Here is a 19,047-nt window from a genome sequence, read left to right as displayed (position 1 = left end):
CGCAGTGCACTTTGAAGGAAGCACAAACGATTTTTTGTATAACATTTATTGTCAGTCATGGCAGAGAATGTTACACAAATCACTCGGTTCAAAGCGCTTTGAGCACACCACAGTACTAATCTTCCTGTAGGTATTTACCAGAGGTGTGGACTCGAGTCATGTGACTTGGACTCGAGTCAGACTCGAGTCATGAATTTGATGACTTGCGACTCGACTTGGACTTGCATAACAATGACTTTGTCCCACCTATGAGATGTGGACTCGAGTCATGTGACTTGGACTCGAGTCAGACTCGAGTCATGAATTTGATGACTTGCGACTCGACTTGGACTTGCATAACAATGACTTTGTCCCACCTATGGTATTTACCATGCATTTTTTCATGTACGTAGTGTTGAAATGTGACCGCATCTTCAGACACTCGAGAAACAGTGCTACTATTTCTAAATAGAGGAACTCGATCGTAAGCGGATGAACAAAGAAAGGTCTTGAGCCGAGACTTAAAAAGCGGGTCGACCGCAGTGGAGGAACCGCAAGGACCTGGGACTGGAACTTGGGGGCCGCCCATAAATGACGTCACGCACCTAGTGGGGGGGGGGGGTCAGACATTTGTGACGAGGGGGGGGGAATTGTGACGTCACATCAACATGCGCAACTATAAATATAGACAACACGTTCTACTTAATACTGGTAGGAACCTCCTGGTTCCACCAGCCCACAGGGGATTATTGTGTCCGTCCGTTGTGCATCAAAAATGGGAGGGGTGGGGCTGGATGGGGAGGGTGGGGAGGGGCTGGGTGGGGAGGGGCTGGGTGGCGAGGGTGGGGAGGGGCTGGGTGGCGAGGGTAGGGCTGGGTGGGGAGGGGCTGGTCACCCCGTGGTGCCCTTATAAAACTCAACGTTTAACCTACTCACGCCGGCTTGTGCCCGCCCTCACAGTCGGCCATATTTGCGGAATACACCACGCCGCCGTTGACCCTGGCCATTGACCGAGCAACCCAACGTTCCTACCAGCTTCCTCCGCAGGAATGTGTTTTATTGAGGTGTTTTCCAGAACGCAGGGGCGATGTTTTGGCCATGTGCGGCTTAACGCTGCTAATATTCTCTTCTCCGTGTCGACAAGTAGTACACGGTCTACTTGTAGATGTTGAGTATAAATATCTCATCGCCATCTTCCCTTCCCAACGCTCTTACGTGGTATCAATGTAACACCTAACTCGACACGCTCACCCAAATGTTCACACATTGCCGCACGCATCGAGCCATCCGCTTCTTGAGGACGTCGGTCATACGGATGCCTCGATCGCGTATCATTAACGTTACAAATGTGACTTATATACCCAGACAGATTACACCCATTACCATTACACAAAATCAATGGAAAGTGAGGTTTGGAGATTCAGTGTTAGGGTTGAGCTTGGGGCTGGCAATTCAGTGTCAGGGGTAAGCGTTGGGTGCGAGTGATCGGTGCGGAAAAAGCAATGGGGCCGTCCATAAATGACGTCACGCACCTAAGGGGGGGTCAGACATTTGTGACGATGTGTGACGATGGGGGGGGGGGGGGGGTGAGAAATGTGACGTCACATCAAAATGCGCAACTTTAAATAAATATAGACAACACGTTCTACTTAATTAAAGACTTTTTATTAAATGTTTTCGCCTTCAACATCAGAGTGCAGCACCACATTAGATACGCACTAAAATGACAATAGTTTAAAGCGATTTGAAGCATGTGTTTTTTTTGGGGGGAGGGGGCAGAGCTTTGTGACGTCATATTTGAGGGGGGGGGGGGGTCTGACTTTTTGTGACGCCGTGTGACGAAGGGGGGTCAAAAATCGTCCAAAATTGCGTGACGTCATTTATGGACGGCCCCAATGGAGAGCGGCTCGGCATCCTTTATTACAATAACAAGGGGGGAAATCATGTAGAATGAGTTAAACAAAAAAGAGAGGGGGTGATCATTTCAGACCAGCAACGCAATCCTATTTTTCCCATAAGGTTTATTATTGTCGAACGCGGTTATGCCCAACACGGCATTTTCCAGGAACATAACCCCTACATTCAGTATTACTGTATGTTGCTGATCAATTAGGGAACATATTTCCTTATAATTGTAATGTTGAGCAAATGTGTGCTGATTATTGCTTAATTTAAAGGAATTTACTATTTTGTGATGTGATACCATAATGTATGCAAATAGCACGTACCACCGAAAATTCCTCTGCCACATGGTGGGAAATCCCTTCCACGTGGCAGAGGGAAGCACGGACTCGGCAATGGGGAGAAGTCGGACGTGGTTGGAGTTATATGAGGATTTGATACAGCTGGATCAACAATGAGCTGAGGAAGAGGCCGATGAAATGATACCAACCACCACGAATATTAACTGGTATTCACTGGCATCATTGCTCCAAGGAGCTGTACTAGCGGAAGGCGAAAAATTCCGTCCAGCTGTCTTTAAACGTTCTGCAATCAGACCATGAAGTCTGGAGAAGAGCCCAAAATAGAGCCAGCTTCCTCTGGTGAACATTCCTGTAGCCGCAGCGTCATCGTTAGATGAAGAGGCAGGTGATGATCCTTCCCCTTCATCTGCAGAACTCCACCACTGCTCACTCAAAGAGGCCTCGATCAGCAAGATTTTCAACCATCTGGTAGTTTTATCTAATTGTTTATATTTAGTATGCGTTAAAATGTATGTCAACTTGTAATCATATACACTAAATTGGCATACTTGCTCCAAGGAGTCGCAGCATTTCCCAGGAATGCATCCCTTTATGTATAGTGGGGGATTCCTGTATAGTTATTCACACATTTAAAAAAAAATCCAAATAAACTAATAAACTATTAAAATGCAAATAGCATTTTCAAATGCACACTTTATGTTAACCTTTTTATATACAAACCATAATTGTATTTTTAAAATCATATTTATTTTGGTCCTTGTTGATGGTATTTTATTACATTAAGGTGAATTCAAACAATGATGAAAGTGAATGGGCAGCAGAAATGGTGCAATATTATGAGCTTAAGCTACAACACGTTCAACAGCTTTATTCTTTTTTTAAATCAATTTATATAACAGTGAAAACAAATAACATGCCTAAATGGATACTTAATATTCACAGAAAATCTGGTGCACACCAATGCCAGCCTTATAATAAGTATTGCTTCCTCCAGAGGGTAGTGTACAAACAGTGATGTGACAGGCATTAGCTCATAGCTGGACTCTGATCTTCCTCGGCTGGATTGGTCACTGTTTTGTACATGGGGTCTCTGGATTCCATCAGTTTACACATTTCTTTAAATGATTTGCTTTCCGATGGAAAAGCATTTCTCTGGAAATGAAGACGCATAGCATGCAACATATTAATACGCACACTCTAATAAATTGTATACAAGCAGAATAAGTACATGTCATGATGTTCAGGGGATATTGCACTCCAATTTAGCATTAAAACATATATATGAACGACAATATAAAGTATGATTTAATTGCAAAATATACAGTAGGATGTAATTACCTGTAAGGATATTCTCATTATTCCTGTGGCCTTTTTGGCCCCAGTGCCACTCACTTCCAGTTGAAATCGGATTGATTTAAGAAAAGCCTCCAATCCTACTTGTCCAATGTTATTCCCTTGTCAAAAGGAAAATCCATCCAGATTAAATACGTTTTGGAGGTATGAGCAATGGATAATAATCAATGGTCAGTTGAAGCAACCTTCACTTTTTATAGATTGTTTTCAAGTATACAACTTGTATTAGTGTTTATACATATGACCATTTATTTATAGACCTACCGTTATTAACATAAAAAGTGAAAGTTTGTGCATTAATGCTTCTGATTTAATTTTGTAACTGAGCAATGGGAGCCTCGTAAAATACATTTTCTGGTGATGGAATGTGTGTAATACACATGAGGTCACTTTGTAATGCTTTTAAGTTGAAGAGCATACATGCCAGGTTGAGACTGATGAGACATTGATTTCCAGGAAGGAAAATCTGACCATTGTGGTGCTCCACGTGATCCATCAAAGGGTTAATTGCTTCAGGAGCCTCAGGCATCTGTGAAAAAGATTGTTTCAGGGTTTAAAATTGAATTGGAATATCATATTATTGCCATGAAAAATATATTAAATTACCTCTGGCTCAGATGTTTGTGGCTTCTTGTCCTTGTTGCCAGATTTTACTCCTTTGCCTTTGTTTCCTTTGGCCAGATCCCCAACTGCAGAAACTACGAAAGAAAGCATATTAAAATGCACCTCCAGTCCATCCTGAAAAAGCATGTTCACAAAAAGGCCAATAACAATTACACTAATTAAATATATCCATGCAGTTCCAATTAACTAAATCTGTTCCGCTAACCTTTTAAGATTACAATAGTTTGCATTAATAGTGCCGATCTGATGACAGTTGCAATCAGGCATATCAATTATGAGTGCCTGGGAGAAGGGGGTTATAATCAAGAAAATAGAATGGACTTTTTATGAGGAGAAAATGGTTTTGGTGATGGATGAGGCACGGTATTAAATTAGAATAAAATGCAATGTAGATTCAAATGAAAACATTCTATGGAGAGAAGTCATAGGCAGCAGGGAAACAAAGCAGGAATCGGTATTGTGGATGGTCAGGAGGGGAGATTTCCGGTGGGAGAAGTGGACAAGGAGCAGTCTCCCATTGAGAGCAACATCGCATTAAATAGTGGTGCAAACATAAGGCACTGTTGCTGGAGAGTTGGGTGGTACTAAATGAGGTATTACATGCCATATTTTCAGAATAAATATTTCCATATGAATTATCTGCAGAGTAGTCATGCTTTTTGGATTAAATAGGATAGATGATTGATAACATTTTTTGGCATTTGTACATGGAGTAATATAGCAAAAAATATTCAGGCAAGCCAAGTCTGTAAACAAGTTCAACTATTAATATTAACAGTTCTAGGAATATTATCACTATAACAGCTCACTTATTTGCATTCAAAAGCCACGTATGTAAAAGCGATAGGTTGAATCTTGTGCTTGATAGTATTGCAGTATTTTTAGGACAGGTATCAATCAACATGTTCATTTTTAGACTCCCATAGGCTAACTTTGGGACTCTCATAGATCAAGGCAATAATATGTAATAATTTACAATGTGACGAAAACCTTGGAATTTAGTTCAGAATCATAATTCCAAGTCCATTTCAAAATAGTTTATTCCAATTCCTTGCCAAGGATTCGTGGAATATATAATTCAATCACTTAATGACTCGGTACAATCGTATTGATCTTCTCCATGTTATTATAACGTTATTGCTGGGAGTTATTAGCAACTTTAAAATGTATATTTAGTTTTGGGTTTTGTTTTTTTAACCACCCAAAAATTGCTATTACATGAGTTTCAAAAAATGCATTTACCTTTCTTTGTCAACTTGGACTCATCCTTTTTAACTGAAACATTTAATGGCCCTGCTGACCCTAAATTTCCACTGGTTGTGCTACCAGTAGATGATTTCTCGTCCTTCTTACCAAACTGTGCCAGTTCCTGCAGTACAAAGATTCAAATCACAAACTAATTAATTATGCCAAACATATTACATTTTTCAATCAACAGTATTTATTACAGTTTGGAATGTGCACCATTAACAGTGAGTAGACTAATTGTTTAATGCATAACAAAAAAATAAACCTCAATGCATATTATATATTAATGTCAATATTAACATCAGTAAGTTCTTACAGCCAATGATAATTAAGGACCACACTCTGCCATCACTTTCTTCTGTCAGATCGTGCAACTGTTGAAATACATCCAACCTCCATAGCCTTCACTTAAATAAACATACCATATCGCGTTTGGTCTTTTCCTCGACCTGTCTCGGTAACCTGCCCTCCTCCAAGTTGCACATGTGGCTTACACTTGACAATCACTTTTTTTATTTACTAAATTTAAAATGTTTCTGACATTCCATTCCAAATGTCTAAGTTGCATATCCCATCATGCCATGAAGCTCACGGCAATCTTCACAAGCATCTACGTTCAAAGGCCATTGGCTTCTTTTCTCGGTGTTTTTTATTATGTCCATCTCCACGATCCATGCCAAAACTGATATTACTATCGGCTAAAACACTGATCTCTAAATACCAACATGAATCTCTTGACTGTATTAGGCACATTACGGCAAAAATAATCAGTTCCCTTATACCCCCATAATTCTCAATTCAAACTGAAGGTGAAAAGAATATCATCCCTAACCACCGTCATCAGCTTAGTTTTATTCAAGCTCACCTAAAGACCCCAGTATATAGTATCAGAATCTAAATATATCGAAAGTTTCAATACCCCAATAAAAGTGCTAATAATGACAATTTACCCATTGTGTTTCCTCGGTTTTCTACAGTCTCTACCAAATAAATTCTATATTGTAAATGGCAGTATGTCCAGGAGCTAAATGCCAATGTTGAGATCTGATAGCCACAAGGGGGCTTCAGGAGAGAGCTCATGTTGTATTATTTGGGTCTTTCGGTAAAGTCACGTAGATAGGTTCAAAGAAAAGAACAAAAACTACGACGTTTCGATCACAACACAAGCGGTCGTCATCAGGAAAAGGGGGTTAGCCTTGAAAGGCAAACTATTTATAAAGGTTTAAAATAGGCGTAGCCCAAGTGTCAGCAGCATGGGCGGGGTAGCTAATGTTAATGTAAGGGAAGTTGCTGCTAGAGGTGATGGTAGTAGTGGGTAGTGATGGTGCTGGTAGTGGGCTTACACCAATAAAGGGCTACTGCTAGTGGTGATGGTAGTAGTGGGCAGTGATGGTCCTGGTGGTGGGCTTCCACCAATTAAAGGGCTGCCAGTTCTAAAATGGAAATATTCCAGCCAGTTATGACTTGAACTAGTTGATAACGTCCTTCCAGTGATTGCTAAGTTTGTACCCATCTTCTCGGTTTAAATTGTGTCGATGTCTGTATATATGGATGGCTTCATGAACGAATCTTTGTTGATAGTCAGTGGGTTTGCAAAGTACCTTCGTTTCAGAGAAATCAAATTCGCGTGAGCCAACTACATTAAAACAATGATCAGCCACGGCCGAGGTATTGGTCCTACAGTGTTTCAGATCTGCCTTATGTTCACGAACACGGTCCGAGACATGTCGCTTAGTTTCCCCAATGTAACTACTGCCGCAGACACAGCTTAGTTTGTAGACGCCGGGGTATTGCATGTCAGAAATCACATCCTTCACAGATGGGATCAGATCTTTAATTTTATGTAGTGTTAAATCGAACCTGGATCTTGTGTTTGCTCATGATTTTGGAAAAATTTTGGTGACCCCTGCTATGTATGGCAAGGTGATGGTTTTGATTGGGTCCTCTGTGAATGGGATAAAAAATTAAGTTGAAATCAAAACTTTATTTAAATTGCATTATTGTGGCAATACATGTCTATCTTACACCAGTGATTTACCTTTTTCTTCGTGGAAGGTTTTGTCCCCTTTCCTGTAGCCTTCTCACCCTTGTCAATCACGCTATGGTGGTCCAGTTTGGAATCTGCGTGACGTACAGTCACAGGCTGGAAGGAGGTAACCTTTTAAAACAAAATAAATATGTAGTGTATCACATAACAGCCTGTAAAAAACAACTACAAATGGCTTAACAAGTAGAAACAACTACATCTATGAATATAAAAAAATCGATAGCAACACATTTACTAATAAACTAAATAATGATGTTTAAATCAAATGCGATTATGTCCACACAGTAAATTAGAGTGACTAAAAGGTCTTCACATTTGTCAATGACCTGCTGTCAATCTCTTCCCTGTTAATATTAACTGATGTGTTGGCATGCAGTGCGGTGTTGAAGTTCAAATTATAAAATCCACTCTTGTGAGGAAAGGCCATTCTTATGTATTCATACATACATCGCCTCTATGGTAGTGTATACATCTAGCAGGTTTGCATATTTAACAAATCTCTTATGTGATCCACGAACCCTTGCCTCGAAAGTGCTGGATCAGAGGTGTGCAATACTAAGGCTGGCTACTTAAGTGGACAAAATTATGTAAAGTTCTGACACCCACAATAAGATGAGGATCCTCCTTGCAGTCTTGAAAATACGTTTTCGACTGAGCCTAGCCATTGCCATGCTCAGCCAGAACAACACCGTGACATGTTAGGCTCACAAGACATCATAATCTGGTTCAGGGCCAAGCAGGCCAGGGGCAGGGCTACTGGTGCATTAATTGCATGTGACGTCAGTCAGTACACAATTCAAACAGAGCATCACCGTATCATCCACATGTCTCGACTCGTCCATTGTGTGTGACGAAAGTGGTATGGTTTGGCTTCTACAGTGGAAACAAAATCTGGCACCTCCTAAAACGTGCCAGGCTGGCTCGGTACAACCAGGGATGGATTGGTTGTATCATGGAAAAGAGGTATGACAAACTATTAAAGCCTATACGCACTATTAAAGCAGACATGGCGCACAAGGGGGTGGTGTGGTCAACATGAATTATGTATCTTATTATCAAGGCACTTACTGACTTCTGGATCTCAATACTGCCTCTTACATCAGAGAGCAGACTACGTCGTTGCACAACCTCTTCATGTGTCAGTGGAAATCGAGCCAAGATCTGAAAAGTACATTTTATCTTAGTGAGTTAAATGCATTCACATTTTTCAATACAATGACGATTTGCAAATCCTTCACGGTAACACCTGAAGAATGGTTGTCTAAAATATTTCACATTAGCAATTTTAAGATAGCATATCACATAGCTTTGCTTGTTTCCCATTTTTGGGAAACAAGAAGTATTGATATACAGAAATTTCAAACATTGTCCATATATCAATGTAATGTTTTTATACAGTAAACCTGGTGCACCGGAGGATTGTTGGATGGAATTCTTTGGCAGCGTCATCCAGCTTTTGTAATGCGATGCAGGAAATGGTGGACCACAACAGACTCCACTGATTATCTGTTGCAAATCCCTTAAGCATCAATATTTATTCGTTTGGTATGTCATGTTTCATGATGTATTACTATTGAGCAGCACAAGTGACCAACATAAACAGTCATAATTTCAATAGTTCAACATCATGGAGCCTCATTACATGTCTTGCAGGAGCTAATTTTGTAAACAATTGTCTCAACTCATTGAGTCCCACTATATCCCAGTTTGTTCATTCTGGTTTCAGTTCAACAAGTTCTGATTTGCCAGATAGAGTCAGTGTGTTGTATATAGCGATGGTCAAACCCAGAAAGCGCCTGGTTCGTGATTCTTAGCACCCACTGCTCCATCACCATCCTAACCAACACCATGGGTGATGGATCCAGTGCTGCTGGGGAGTGGAGGCTAGAGTTTAGTTGTGTTGGTTGTGGGAGAGGGGGCAGCTGACGATAGTTTACCATGCCAAGCAGTGCGCATTGGCAAAGGGAGCACAATTTTGCTCACCTCTCATTGAGTATCTGTCATCAGTACCTCTATCCCGTATAGGTACTCAGAGCTACAAGGTACTCAAGCCTCTTTGCCCTGGAAAGTCAGTACTTAGTTGAAAGGTAAATCTTTTTTTCCTCCCACCGTTGTTGCATCACCTTGTATATGATTAAAGAGCTTCATCCATTATAATGTACATTGAATTGAAATATAGCAATGACAGATGCGCACCATACCTTTGTTATAACTATCGATTTAAGGTAACTATTGTAATACCGCATTTCCCCTGTGCATTTTGATTGTTCCAGATCCTTGCTGTTTTCAGACAAACTTCAGAAAAATACTGTATATAGAACTATAACTTGAAGAACAAAATAGAGGTGGTAGAGCGACCATCAGATGAAGAGGAAATAAAGACAGGTGGACGTGGAGAGATCTTTATTGGTATCTGTTGGTCAAGCGTTAACTTTTATACAATGTCCCAAAACTTGGGGCAGTATGCCAATGATATGAGTGTTGAACCAATGATACGTGCAGAGTTGTGTTTCTGATTGTGAACATAGACTTTGGACGAAAAAATAACTAATATTTTTTTGAGGTGCCCTTACCAACAAAGCTGATGAACAAACAAAAACAGATTCTAGAAACAGGTGTCGAAGATATTGACGTAAGGGTCATCAGCAAAAGGATACGGTTTATAAAGGATTTAGTGGGTATTATACTATATTAAGTGCACTACTTTGAGTTAGTGTGTTAGAAGTATTAAGGGTGGAAAGTTTTTGAAATATTATTAAGGTAGAGAATCAGGGAAATATAGGAAGTGCGTGAGACACTGGAATTTATTCTGGTCGGGTGTGGCATGTCGCAATATTGAGCCGGGTTATGAATGAGAAACTACAGCATAATGGATAGGGTTGTGCTTTAGACAGAGGTACAGATTTACACCACAATAGGAAATGGGTTGGAGGACGCACAGTCAGCACCATCGGGACATATTTGCTCCATGTATTAAAACACAGATATTCCTTGTTGAAAGTGGTAGATGCATTCCTGAAAAGTGCAGCGTTAAGCGAAAAAGCTTTAAACAAGGAATTACTGTAATGAACCACATTTGCACTATAAAATAAGCCTGCAGTCACCCCATGGCACGACAAAGAACTGAGATGAGGGTACGCTGCGTACTGTATCATTCCACGTACTCTAGCATACCGCTCAGCCACGCAGCTCAAGAAAGTAGTATGTCATTGACCGCTCAGAAATCGTGTTATAATGGGCACGTTCTGTGTTGTGCGAAAAGTGTTCCCGAATAGAAGAACCGTGTTATAGCGGAAACGCGTTGTATGAAAACGCGTTAAGCTAGGACTTACCATATATGTTAAATGTTTGTTGTGTAACTATGGCTACTAACCTGATGCATTCTAATGTACTATTAATGTACTGTAGCAATGCAAAACCAACCTCTGCAAGTTTAACGGCTCCATTATCACCAATCTTGTTGTGCGCCAGTGAAAGACACAGCAAAGTCCTGTTTAAACGTAGACCCTGCAAAATCATGAAAAAAGTGCTGAATACAATACCAAAGGAAGGTATGTACCCATAGATCAATAAGCAATTTGTCTCTCAAAATCACCGTGCGAATAGCCTTACATGAGCAATGTAGCCTCCCCCCAAGTCAGTAATGCAGTTGTAAGCCAAATTTAGGCTCAGTAGGGTTTTATTGGTTGTCTTGGTGGTAGAGAGGGCTTGACCCAGCAGCCGAGCACCATCATCATCGATCCGGTTGCTTCTGAGTGACAGGTGGCCTATCCTATAAACCGTGCGACAAATGCATGCAAAGTAGAATTTTCACCAAACATCTTATAATATTTGTGAAACCAAAAAATATTGTTACTTACAAAAAATCACTTGCAAAATAAATATTTAACAATACAACTGTAAAAAATATATATAAATTACTTACATAATTCCCTCTCCAATTAGTTTATGGTATGACAGTTTTGGCTCAGGATTTCCTTCCAGCACAAGAGTCCTGCATTACATGAAAGGAAATGTATATCATTAGCACGAAGTGTATTATTTAATGCAATATACAGATTTTTTTTTTTGTAAAAACCCACTGCACTGATTACCTACTGTTGAAAAGACATTTTCTATAATTTGGTAGAGACATTTTGCAAAGTTCTTCAAGTAGCACATTTGCTAAAAGAAGACTTTACTTGAAATCAGGACCATTATGTTATAACGGAAAGTTGAGTTCATTCATTTATGTATAGAACAGACGAGTCTCACTCTTCAAGCTCAAATTATTTAACACACTGCACAGCATGCGAAATTTCGACCAATTTTCAAAGGCAGGCATTCAACTTGGGATGGGATGTTTCTTTTCCACTGGGAGGATTATTCCACAGGATGCCTTTATGTGGTTGAGTAGGAAAAACTCCTAAATGTGCTTTGGGTTGTCTTATTAGGTGATCGTTCACAGCTGTCTCATGCCATGTGACATTTTTCCGCATCACCTTTATCGTTACATATGTTGATTCGGTATGAGTTCATGTATTTTTTTTAGCACATGGTCATTGAATATGAATTAAATTTAAATGCCATTCACATGTATGGAGAATTTCCATGTTTTATTTCTTGACTTTTGGGAGTGTATTCATAGCTTTAATTTGGTACAAAACGTATACGAGTCATCGTAGTTAAAGCGACTGTTAAGATATGTATTGTACAATATACAAAACCTGACCTGTGGAAGAAACTAACAGGAAGTCTTACTTGAGATTTGTACAGAGAGGGAGAACTGACACGAACATATCCAAGGTGTCCTCATATATTCCAACATTCCAGAAACTGCAATACACACATCAGTAAAAACTTAAGTTTACAAAACATCAATTTCTTTATCGTAGATGATACAAAAAAAGTTACAGTTTGCATCAAAGACTGTAACCAATTGTAATTATCAATGCTATTTATACTGATTATTATCTATATATTTTGTCATGCACTTTATATTATATTACAAATGTACTCGTGAAAATAAATGTACAGTACTTAATGGTCGTGAGGCTGGGAATTGCTGGTAAACACTTTTTCAGAATGCTCATCATTTTTTCTTCAATTTTCCAACCTGTTGAAATAAGTACAGTACACACAAAAGCAGGGTGTAATTTTTCAAAAAGTTTTTGCATAAATGCCTGTGGTTAGAATTTCTGTGTCATGTTAGTTTCGTTTTCATTGTTCAGAATACCTCGAATGTATATCTCTTTGACAGAACTTCTGTTGTCTTCGTTTTCCGGCTCCACTTGCACACATGGTTTGAAATACACAAACGTGTCCTTGGTGGTAAATGTTGTAGGAGTAATATCTTCTTCAGATGGAGCCACGTTTTGAACATTTTCTGTCATAAGTGTATGCAAACATAATTCAAAAGTAGTATTGTATTCATGTTATATATTTTGTTAAAGAGGTTTTTACTCGTATAGAGAATGTCTTTTTAAGTGCAATAACCTTCCCAATTATATTGTTGCTAATGTCAATACAGCCTGTTCAGGAGATAAATGCCAATGTCGAGGTCTGTTATCCACCAGCGTTTATGTAGTTTTGCTATTCTTCCATTTAACGAGAACAGACTACAAGTGATTTACTACTTGCTTCATAGTTGAGATGGGAGATGGCAGCCTTCCCGTGGCCCATCTGTTACGTGTTTTCATGTCAACTTAAACACAACTAATGCCGTTATTTAGACAAAACGGACGCCGGTAATTCCAATTCAGATACCATTAGCAGAGCTAAATGCTGATAAGAGGCCCTTTTAAGGGCCAGAAGCTGATTGGACCTGCCCAATAATACTCAATGAGTTACAGTCTGGGGTGGCCACAGTTTCTCAAGTCAGTATTACCATGAGCACACATACAAGAACAGCCTGTCCAATGTGGCATTGCTTTTCAGTTCTCATTGATAGTAAAGAATGTGAGGCTATATTTCTACAAGTTTCTGAAAAAGAACACTACAACCAGCTTACAGCATATAGTGGATTTTCAAATTGAGGTTTAATGACCTACTCATTATTGTCTATTCATATACTGCATGGATATATATTGATACATGAATTGTGGATTATCCATTTTGCACAACTGTTTAGTGGCAGCAACACCACTACAGTATTTATAAATACAGCATAACCTGAAAATTCCAGTAATTCGCGGATGAATTGTTGGTGGTTAGTGACTCCTCCCGTAATCCACCACACACCGCACTGGCGGCATCCGCTAATTAACTTGTTAGCTGTGCTGACCTCATAATCCACAAATTTTTGGCAGATTCATCATTTTCGCGGCTCGTTCCTCTTGAAATCTGCAGCACACTGCGACGTATTAAAAACGCATCACAGTCCGCAAACCACGATCCGTAGAAGCGGACGGGGTTATGTGGAGCTGCAGGGAAAAGTGGAGGTAATAATTGTTTTGTTATTTAGCATCAGTATAGACTAGCAGAGCTGACGTGATTTAGCAGAAAAGCAATCCGCATGTTTTACTTGGATATCAGGTCAAAAAAATGCAAACAATCCTTTTACATAGACGTATATGGTAGATTTGCACCATATTGATCTTATAAAAACCCGTAACCTCGTAATCTGTGAATTTATTGCAGATTAATTTAGCTGCTCGTCACATATCCGCAATTTGTCATGGATTAGTGGCATTGCGCAGCTAATTATATCTGTAATTCGTGGCACACCGCGTTGACGAGACATTTCATCTTGGATTATGGTACTGACCTCTGTGGTGTGCCGTGGATTATGGGATCTGTGACATGGACCGCCCATATCACTGCTGTATAAGGAATTTAAATAATTTATATTAAAACGGTGGTCAACTCATTTAAGGGCCCATCGGAAATGATTAGGATATGTGCAGAAAATGTTACTCTATAAATAATAATGAAATATCGTACTGCATTTGCAGTATATTCAGATATTTCGATTTTGCTATATAACCTGTTAACTTGCCTGCACCAGTCTTTTCCATTGCTGTGGGAGGGTGAGATCTTCTGACAACAGCAGGAGTGCTGGCTAGCCCCGTTAGGGTGCACAATTGAGTGAAATCTTGCTCAAAGTTTCCATTGCATTCATATTCCTCTGAAACAGTGACAGCCAAAAATGTGTACTGTCATTTTACATATTCATCCTTTAAATGCAAGCAATTTGAATATGCCCTAACGTTATAAAAGACAATATAAGCCTAATTAGTCATTCCTTAAGCCAAAGTCTTTCGAGAGCAGTCCACCTTATTTTATACCCATCAATTAATGTTGCATATACACCATTCTCATCTATTCATTGTATATTCAAATACAGCACATATAGCATAAGAGTAGCCAACGGGCAACTACAGTATAACATCATTATCATCCACGATCAAGCCACTGCTGGATGAAGGCCTGCACAAGCCACCACAACCTCTCATGATCCTGTGATGCAATAATCAATCCAGAACCTCCGCATGAACTGAACTCATCACTCAATTTTTTGGTTGACATCCTATGTGTTCCATTCCTTGGATGCCATCTGTTGTTATTCTTGACCACTGGTCATCATCCTTTTTAGCGATCTGTCCTGCCCAAGTCCACTTACTTTTCGTAATGTGCAACATTATTTAAGTTGTATCTGATCTCATATCCCTGTGTTCCTTTTTCAGGAACGCAATAAAATCTATACTATGAACACGAGGATCTGCACACCCTCCGGGACGACAAATGTTGTGCCATTCATTATGACAAAGTGTCAAATAGTATGTGTTTTGATTGATAAGCAAGCCATTTTAGTTAAATTAAGGGTTACCACCTCTAATATACAAAATAAACCCTGAAAAATAATCTGAATATCTCAATACTGAAAACGGGGAGTACTACACCTAAATAAATGCCTTGTCTTGAGTGGTGTAATATTACAGAATGAACAATAAGTGGGACTTTTAATTATATTATTTAATTGGACAGCTCCATTAAAAGGAGTTTCCTCGGAATAGCAGGACAGATGGCAGTCCTAGTAACCATGTATAACTAACATCTATGTGACATCTAGCATTACGTGTATGTATATTCATATAGTTATACAGTATTTTTGATAAAAGCAGTAAGAGATGACTTGCAAAATATCATTCATTTCGAAAATAAAAACCAGTTATTTACCAGGGGTGTTTATGCTGTCTCCTTCAGTTGAATTACTGAGTTGTCCTTTAGATTCTCTTGAAGCTCTTTCTGTCTTCTTCCCCATTGTGACTTTTTCTAGTGCACTGTTTACATGATACAATGTTAACATGCAATTGGTATTATTTAATTATCGATATACAGTACTTTAGTATCATATAATTTGTACATCATACGTGGTAATATTCAGAGGTAAAAGCAACTGAACATTTTATTTTATTTTTTTAAATGCTGCAAAACATTTATTCACATTCATTCACTGCAGTGCATACTGTAGATTGTTTTTTGAAAATTATATTGAACTTTTAAAAAGAGAGCTGTTGTTTGATTGGCACATTGTTCACAACCTGAAGCTTCAGACTATAAATAATGTGTTCTTATTTGAACAGGTGGCAATTTGTCACCACAGCAGTCTTAAGGAGCAGTGAAACCTTTCGAGAGTAGTGCTCGAGGGTGAGACACTTGTACACACTTGACCTGTACGTAAGGAGCTAGGTGCTCTGAATGCTAGGGACCATTTCACCATGGCAATGGCTGTATTTTCACAATACTGAATACCCTAACATACATGTGTGTGTATAGTACTGTATTTAAAAGTCTCTACCCCACCTTGCAAAAGATACATATTACTCTATGTGACTTTCATCCTTTTTAAATATGTATTTAATTGAAGTAAAAACATAGTTAATACTGGCTCCATGAAATAATTCCGAATCAGCTGCAGAAAGCACTGCACATAGTACAAAAAACATATATAAACATAATTTCGTAATCAACACCTGTTTTTATATCCTGATTTTAGTGATTATCTAACTTAGTCTGGTTTTTCCCTTTAACCAGAGTGAGTAGAGTGCCTGACCATTTGCTAATGGACATTTATCCACCTAAACCTGACTCCTCGTGGGGTTTCCTCTACATTGCCGTTCACACTGCAGACTGCTCAATCACAAAGGGCACAGCAGGACCACGTGTCATTTGCGTAATATTAATTTCAGTGATGTTTGGTCCCATAAGTTATATGATAGATTTTGAACATGTACTTCAGCCCTTGCATATATCTACTGTTGGATGAGAGCCTCCACACACCTGAAGGACAAATCGGGGGATCTTTATCTTTGTCGGCGAATTGAGAGCCACATCTTACCGGTTGCATTTCCCCTGAGTTTGGATCGTGAAGCGATATCGAGTTAGCTGGATACGAAAGCCCAACAGAGAGCTATTGTGTGGTGCTATTATATAGGGAGCTGTAGTAGTGAGAGAGAGAGAAAAAAATGATGATCACGGTCAAGCTTCCTGGTCTAAGGGCTCTTGACGTCACCACATTGACGTACGGAATCAGAATATCTATCCTGGGAAAAAATCCGATGAGCTATGAAGCTTTTTATTTTTTACAGATGTCAAGTAGGGGCGGGTCAGAAAGTTACAACAACAAATGGTACACTTTGACACGTAGGCTTTCGCGACCAATATATAGGTTTTTTTGGGTCGCGTGAATATAAATGTGTCGTTAAACCTGCCACTACCCGACACAGCCCATTCATCAGGTTTGTCACGTAAACACAACGTGCCAATTCGTTACTAGTTCAGTACGCCAGGGTGTTGGAGAATACAATTCAAATACGACATATAGCCGGTAATTACAAATAGCACAAAAACCATAGTGCAAAATATAGGCAAGGTAAGAAAATCACTAAACATAAATGTACTCAAACTAAACCATTTTTATTTTACCAGGTAAAGCCCACAGCTATTAGTTCCTTTTCAGAAGCCACCTTGCCACAAATGATAGCTCAACGAAGTGGCTTATGTGGAAATGTATAGCAGCCAAATACTCTGAACATGTAAAGTATTAAATAAGCATTGGTGTAATTGGATGGCCGTGATGACAAGCTCCTGCAACTTCAAAGTCTTCCCTCCGCCCCAATGATAATGCCTGATCGTCCAGGACACACATTCTAGATACGTTTTATAATTAACAAGTGCTGTACAGTACTGTATTCAGGAATACCTCATTGGGTCTCAACCCGTTTTAAAAAGGGTCCTACTTTGGGATGTTTGGACATTCCCTTCCAATAGTAACAATACATTAAAAAAACGTCGTTGTTTTGTCCACACAAACCTGAATCAGCCTCAAGATATTATTTCCGGAGGTTTTTGTATTGGCATCGTTGGCCTATTATATCAAGGGGTTTGTTACGATCTTAAAGCACTATTTGAGTTTTTGCTCTCTTTGAGAAGATATGTTACTCGACAAACCTTAACTGGCTGCAGGGGCAAGTGCTGTTAACGAGCACTTATGAAGGCCGGCACGGAACATGAGGGGGTGGGTGGCCAACACCACGCCCGGCCGCCTTTGTCTCCCCAGAGGCGATGTTTACACATCACCCCGGAGACTCATTTGAGGCTGAGTCGACCTAGGGGAGGCCCAGGACCGGTTCAGATAATCGTCACTAGTGCCAGGTTCGTAGCGCAGCGTGCTAACCGCTACACCACCGCTCCCCACACACACAGACATACACTAACACACACTTAACAGACACACACTAACACACACAGACACACACTAACACACAGAGACACACTAACACACACAGACACACACAGACACAATAACAAACACAGAGACACACTAACACACACAGACACACACTAACACACACAGACACACTAACACACACACTAACACACACAGACACAATAACAAACACAGAGACACACTAACACACACAGAGACACACTAACACACACACACAGACACACTAACACACACATACAGACACACGCGCGCACACGGGGCTCGTTCACCTCTCAACGGACGCACGGATATTCCCAACACACACACACGCATAGAACAGCATCTATTTCGTCGTGAAACCGCAGTGAAGTTCCTACTGCGAGTGTGGCTCCACGCACGAACCTGGCGCAACGTGGCCACCCCGTGCGTGGTTCCTCCACTCGAGGTCGCGACTGTCAGCTGCTGCTGCCGTTGCCTCGGGCAACCGCGGTCACGTGACGAAGCGTAGGGGGAGGCCCTGATTGGACAAGGCATGGGCGGGAAGTCCCTATACCCGCCGGTCTATCCGAGCGCAGTGTGTAGGTATAAGAAATGGGTATAGGGACTTCTCGCCCATGCCATGCGGACAACGAGCGGTCCGGTTCACCCGCCGAAGCGATGCCATTGACTCGTCGATAGTCGGGCCTACGATTGCGATTTAAGAATCGATATTTTGGTTATTTCGGTAAAGTCACGTAAGTAGAAATTGTAAAAAAAAAGTATGGATTCCTGCAGTCACGAAAGCTTCAAATATACAGTAGATTGAATCGATATTTTGTGTCTCCATCGTTTTTGCCGACTCGGTATTGTTTAGCGACGTTACGAGTTGTGTTTGTGTGGTTTGTGTACGTCTCGTACGCGCA

General features: G+C 40.1%; 1 protein-coding gene across 2 annotated transcripts; it reads right to left on the bottom strand.

Moving 5' to 3' along the window:
* Positions 1–2,913: 2,913 nt before the first annotated feature.
* Positions 2,914–18,621, bottom strand: LRRC71 (leucine rich repeat containing 71). 2 transcript variants are annotated; one of them, XM_078621654.1, is made up of 16 exons: positions 18,548–18,621; positions 15,613–15,716; positions 14,432–14,560; positions 12,671–12,820; positions 12,475–12,550; positions 12,196–12,270; positions 11,381–11,449; positions 11,068–11,227; positions 10,879–10,962; positions 8,524–8,616; positions 7,447–7,566; positions 5,403–5,529; positions 4,143–4,234; positions 3,957–4,065; positions 3,522–3,637; positions 2,914–3,335 (listed from the first exon to the last, which is right to left on the bottom strand). In XM_078621654.1, exons 2-16 carry the CDS (start codon positions 15,695–15,697, stop codon positions 3,210–3,212), a joined length of 1,611 nt encoding a protein of 536 aa, XP_078477780.1. In that variant the 5' UTR covers positions 15,698–15,716; positions 18,548–18,621; the 3' UTR covers positions 2,914–3,209. The 2 variants fall into 2 exon arrangements, with proteins under 2 accessions (XP_078477780.1, XP_078477787.1); XM_078621661.1 differs by lacking the exon at positions 2,914–3,335 and having other exon boundaries at positions 3,528–3,616.
* Positions 18,622–19,047: the final 426 nt, after the last annotated feature.

Source organism: Lampetra planeri, chromosome 3, assembly GCF_965212315.1.
Source record: "Lampetra planeri chromosome 3, kcLamPlan1.2.h2, whole genome shotgun sequence".
Taxonomy (NCBI): Eukaryota; Metazoa; Chordata; class Hyperoartia; order Petromyzontiformes; family Petromyzontidae; genus Lampetra; species Lampetra planeri.
Note: the sequence above shows the minus strand (reverse complement) of the source record. Positions and strands in the feature narration are given on the sequence as shown.

Coding starts and splice junctions, on each gene's coding strand:
- LRRC71 (XM_078621654.1), bottom strand. CDS start 15,697: ATGGGGAAGAAGACAGAAAGAGCTTCAAGAGAATCTAAAGGACAACTC. Junction 14,561..15,612: donor AGACAGCATAAACACCCCTG/GTAAATAACTGG, acceptor TCACTGTTTCAG/AGGAATATGAATGCAATGGA. Junction 3,638..3,956: donor CATCAGTCTCAACCTGGCAT/GTATGCTCTTCA, acceptor CCTTTTGACAAG/GGAATAACATTGGACAAGTA.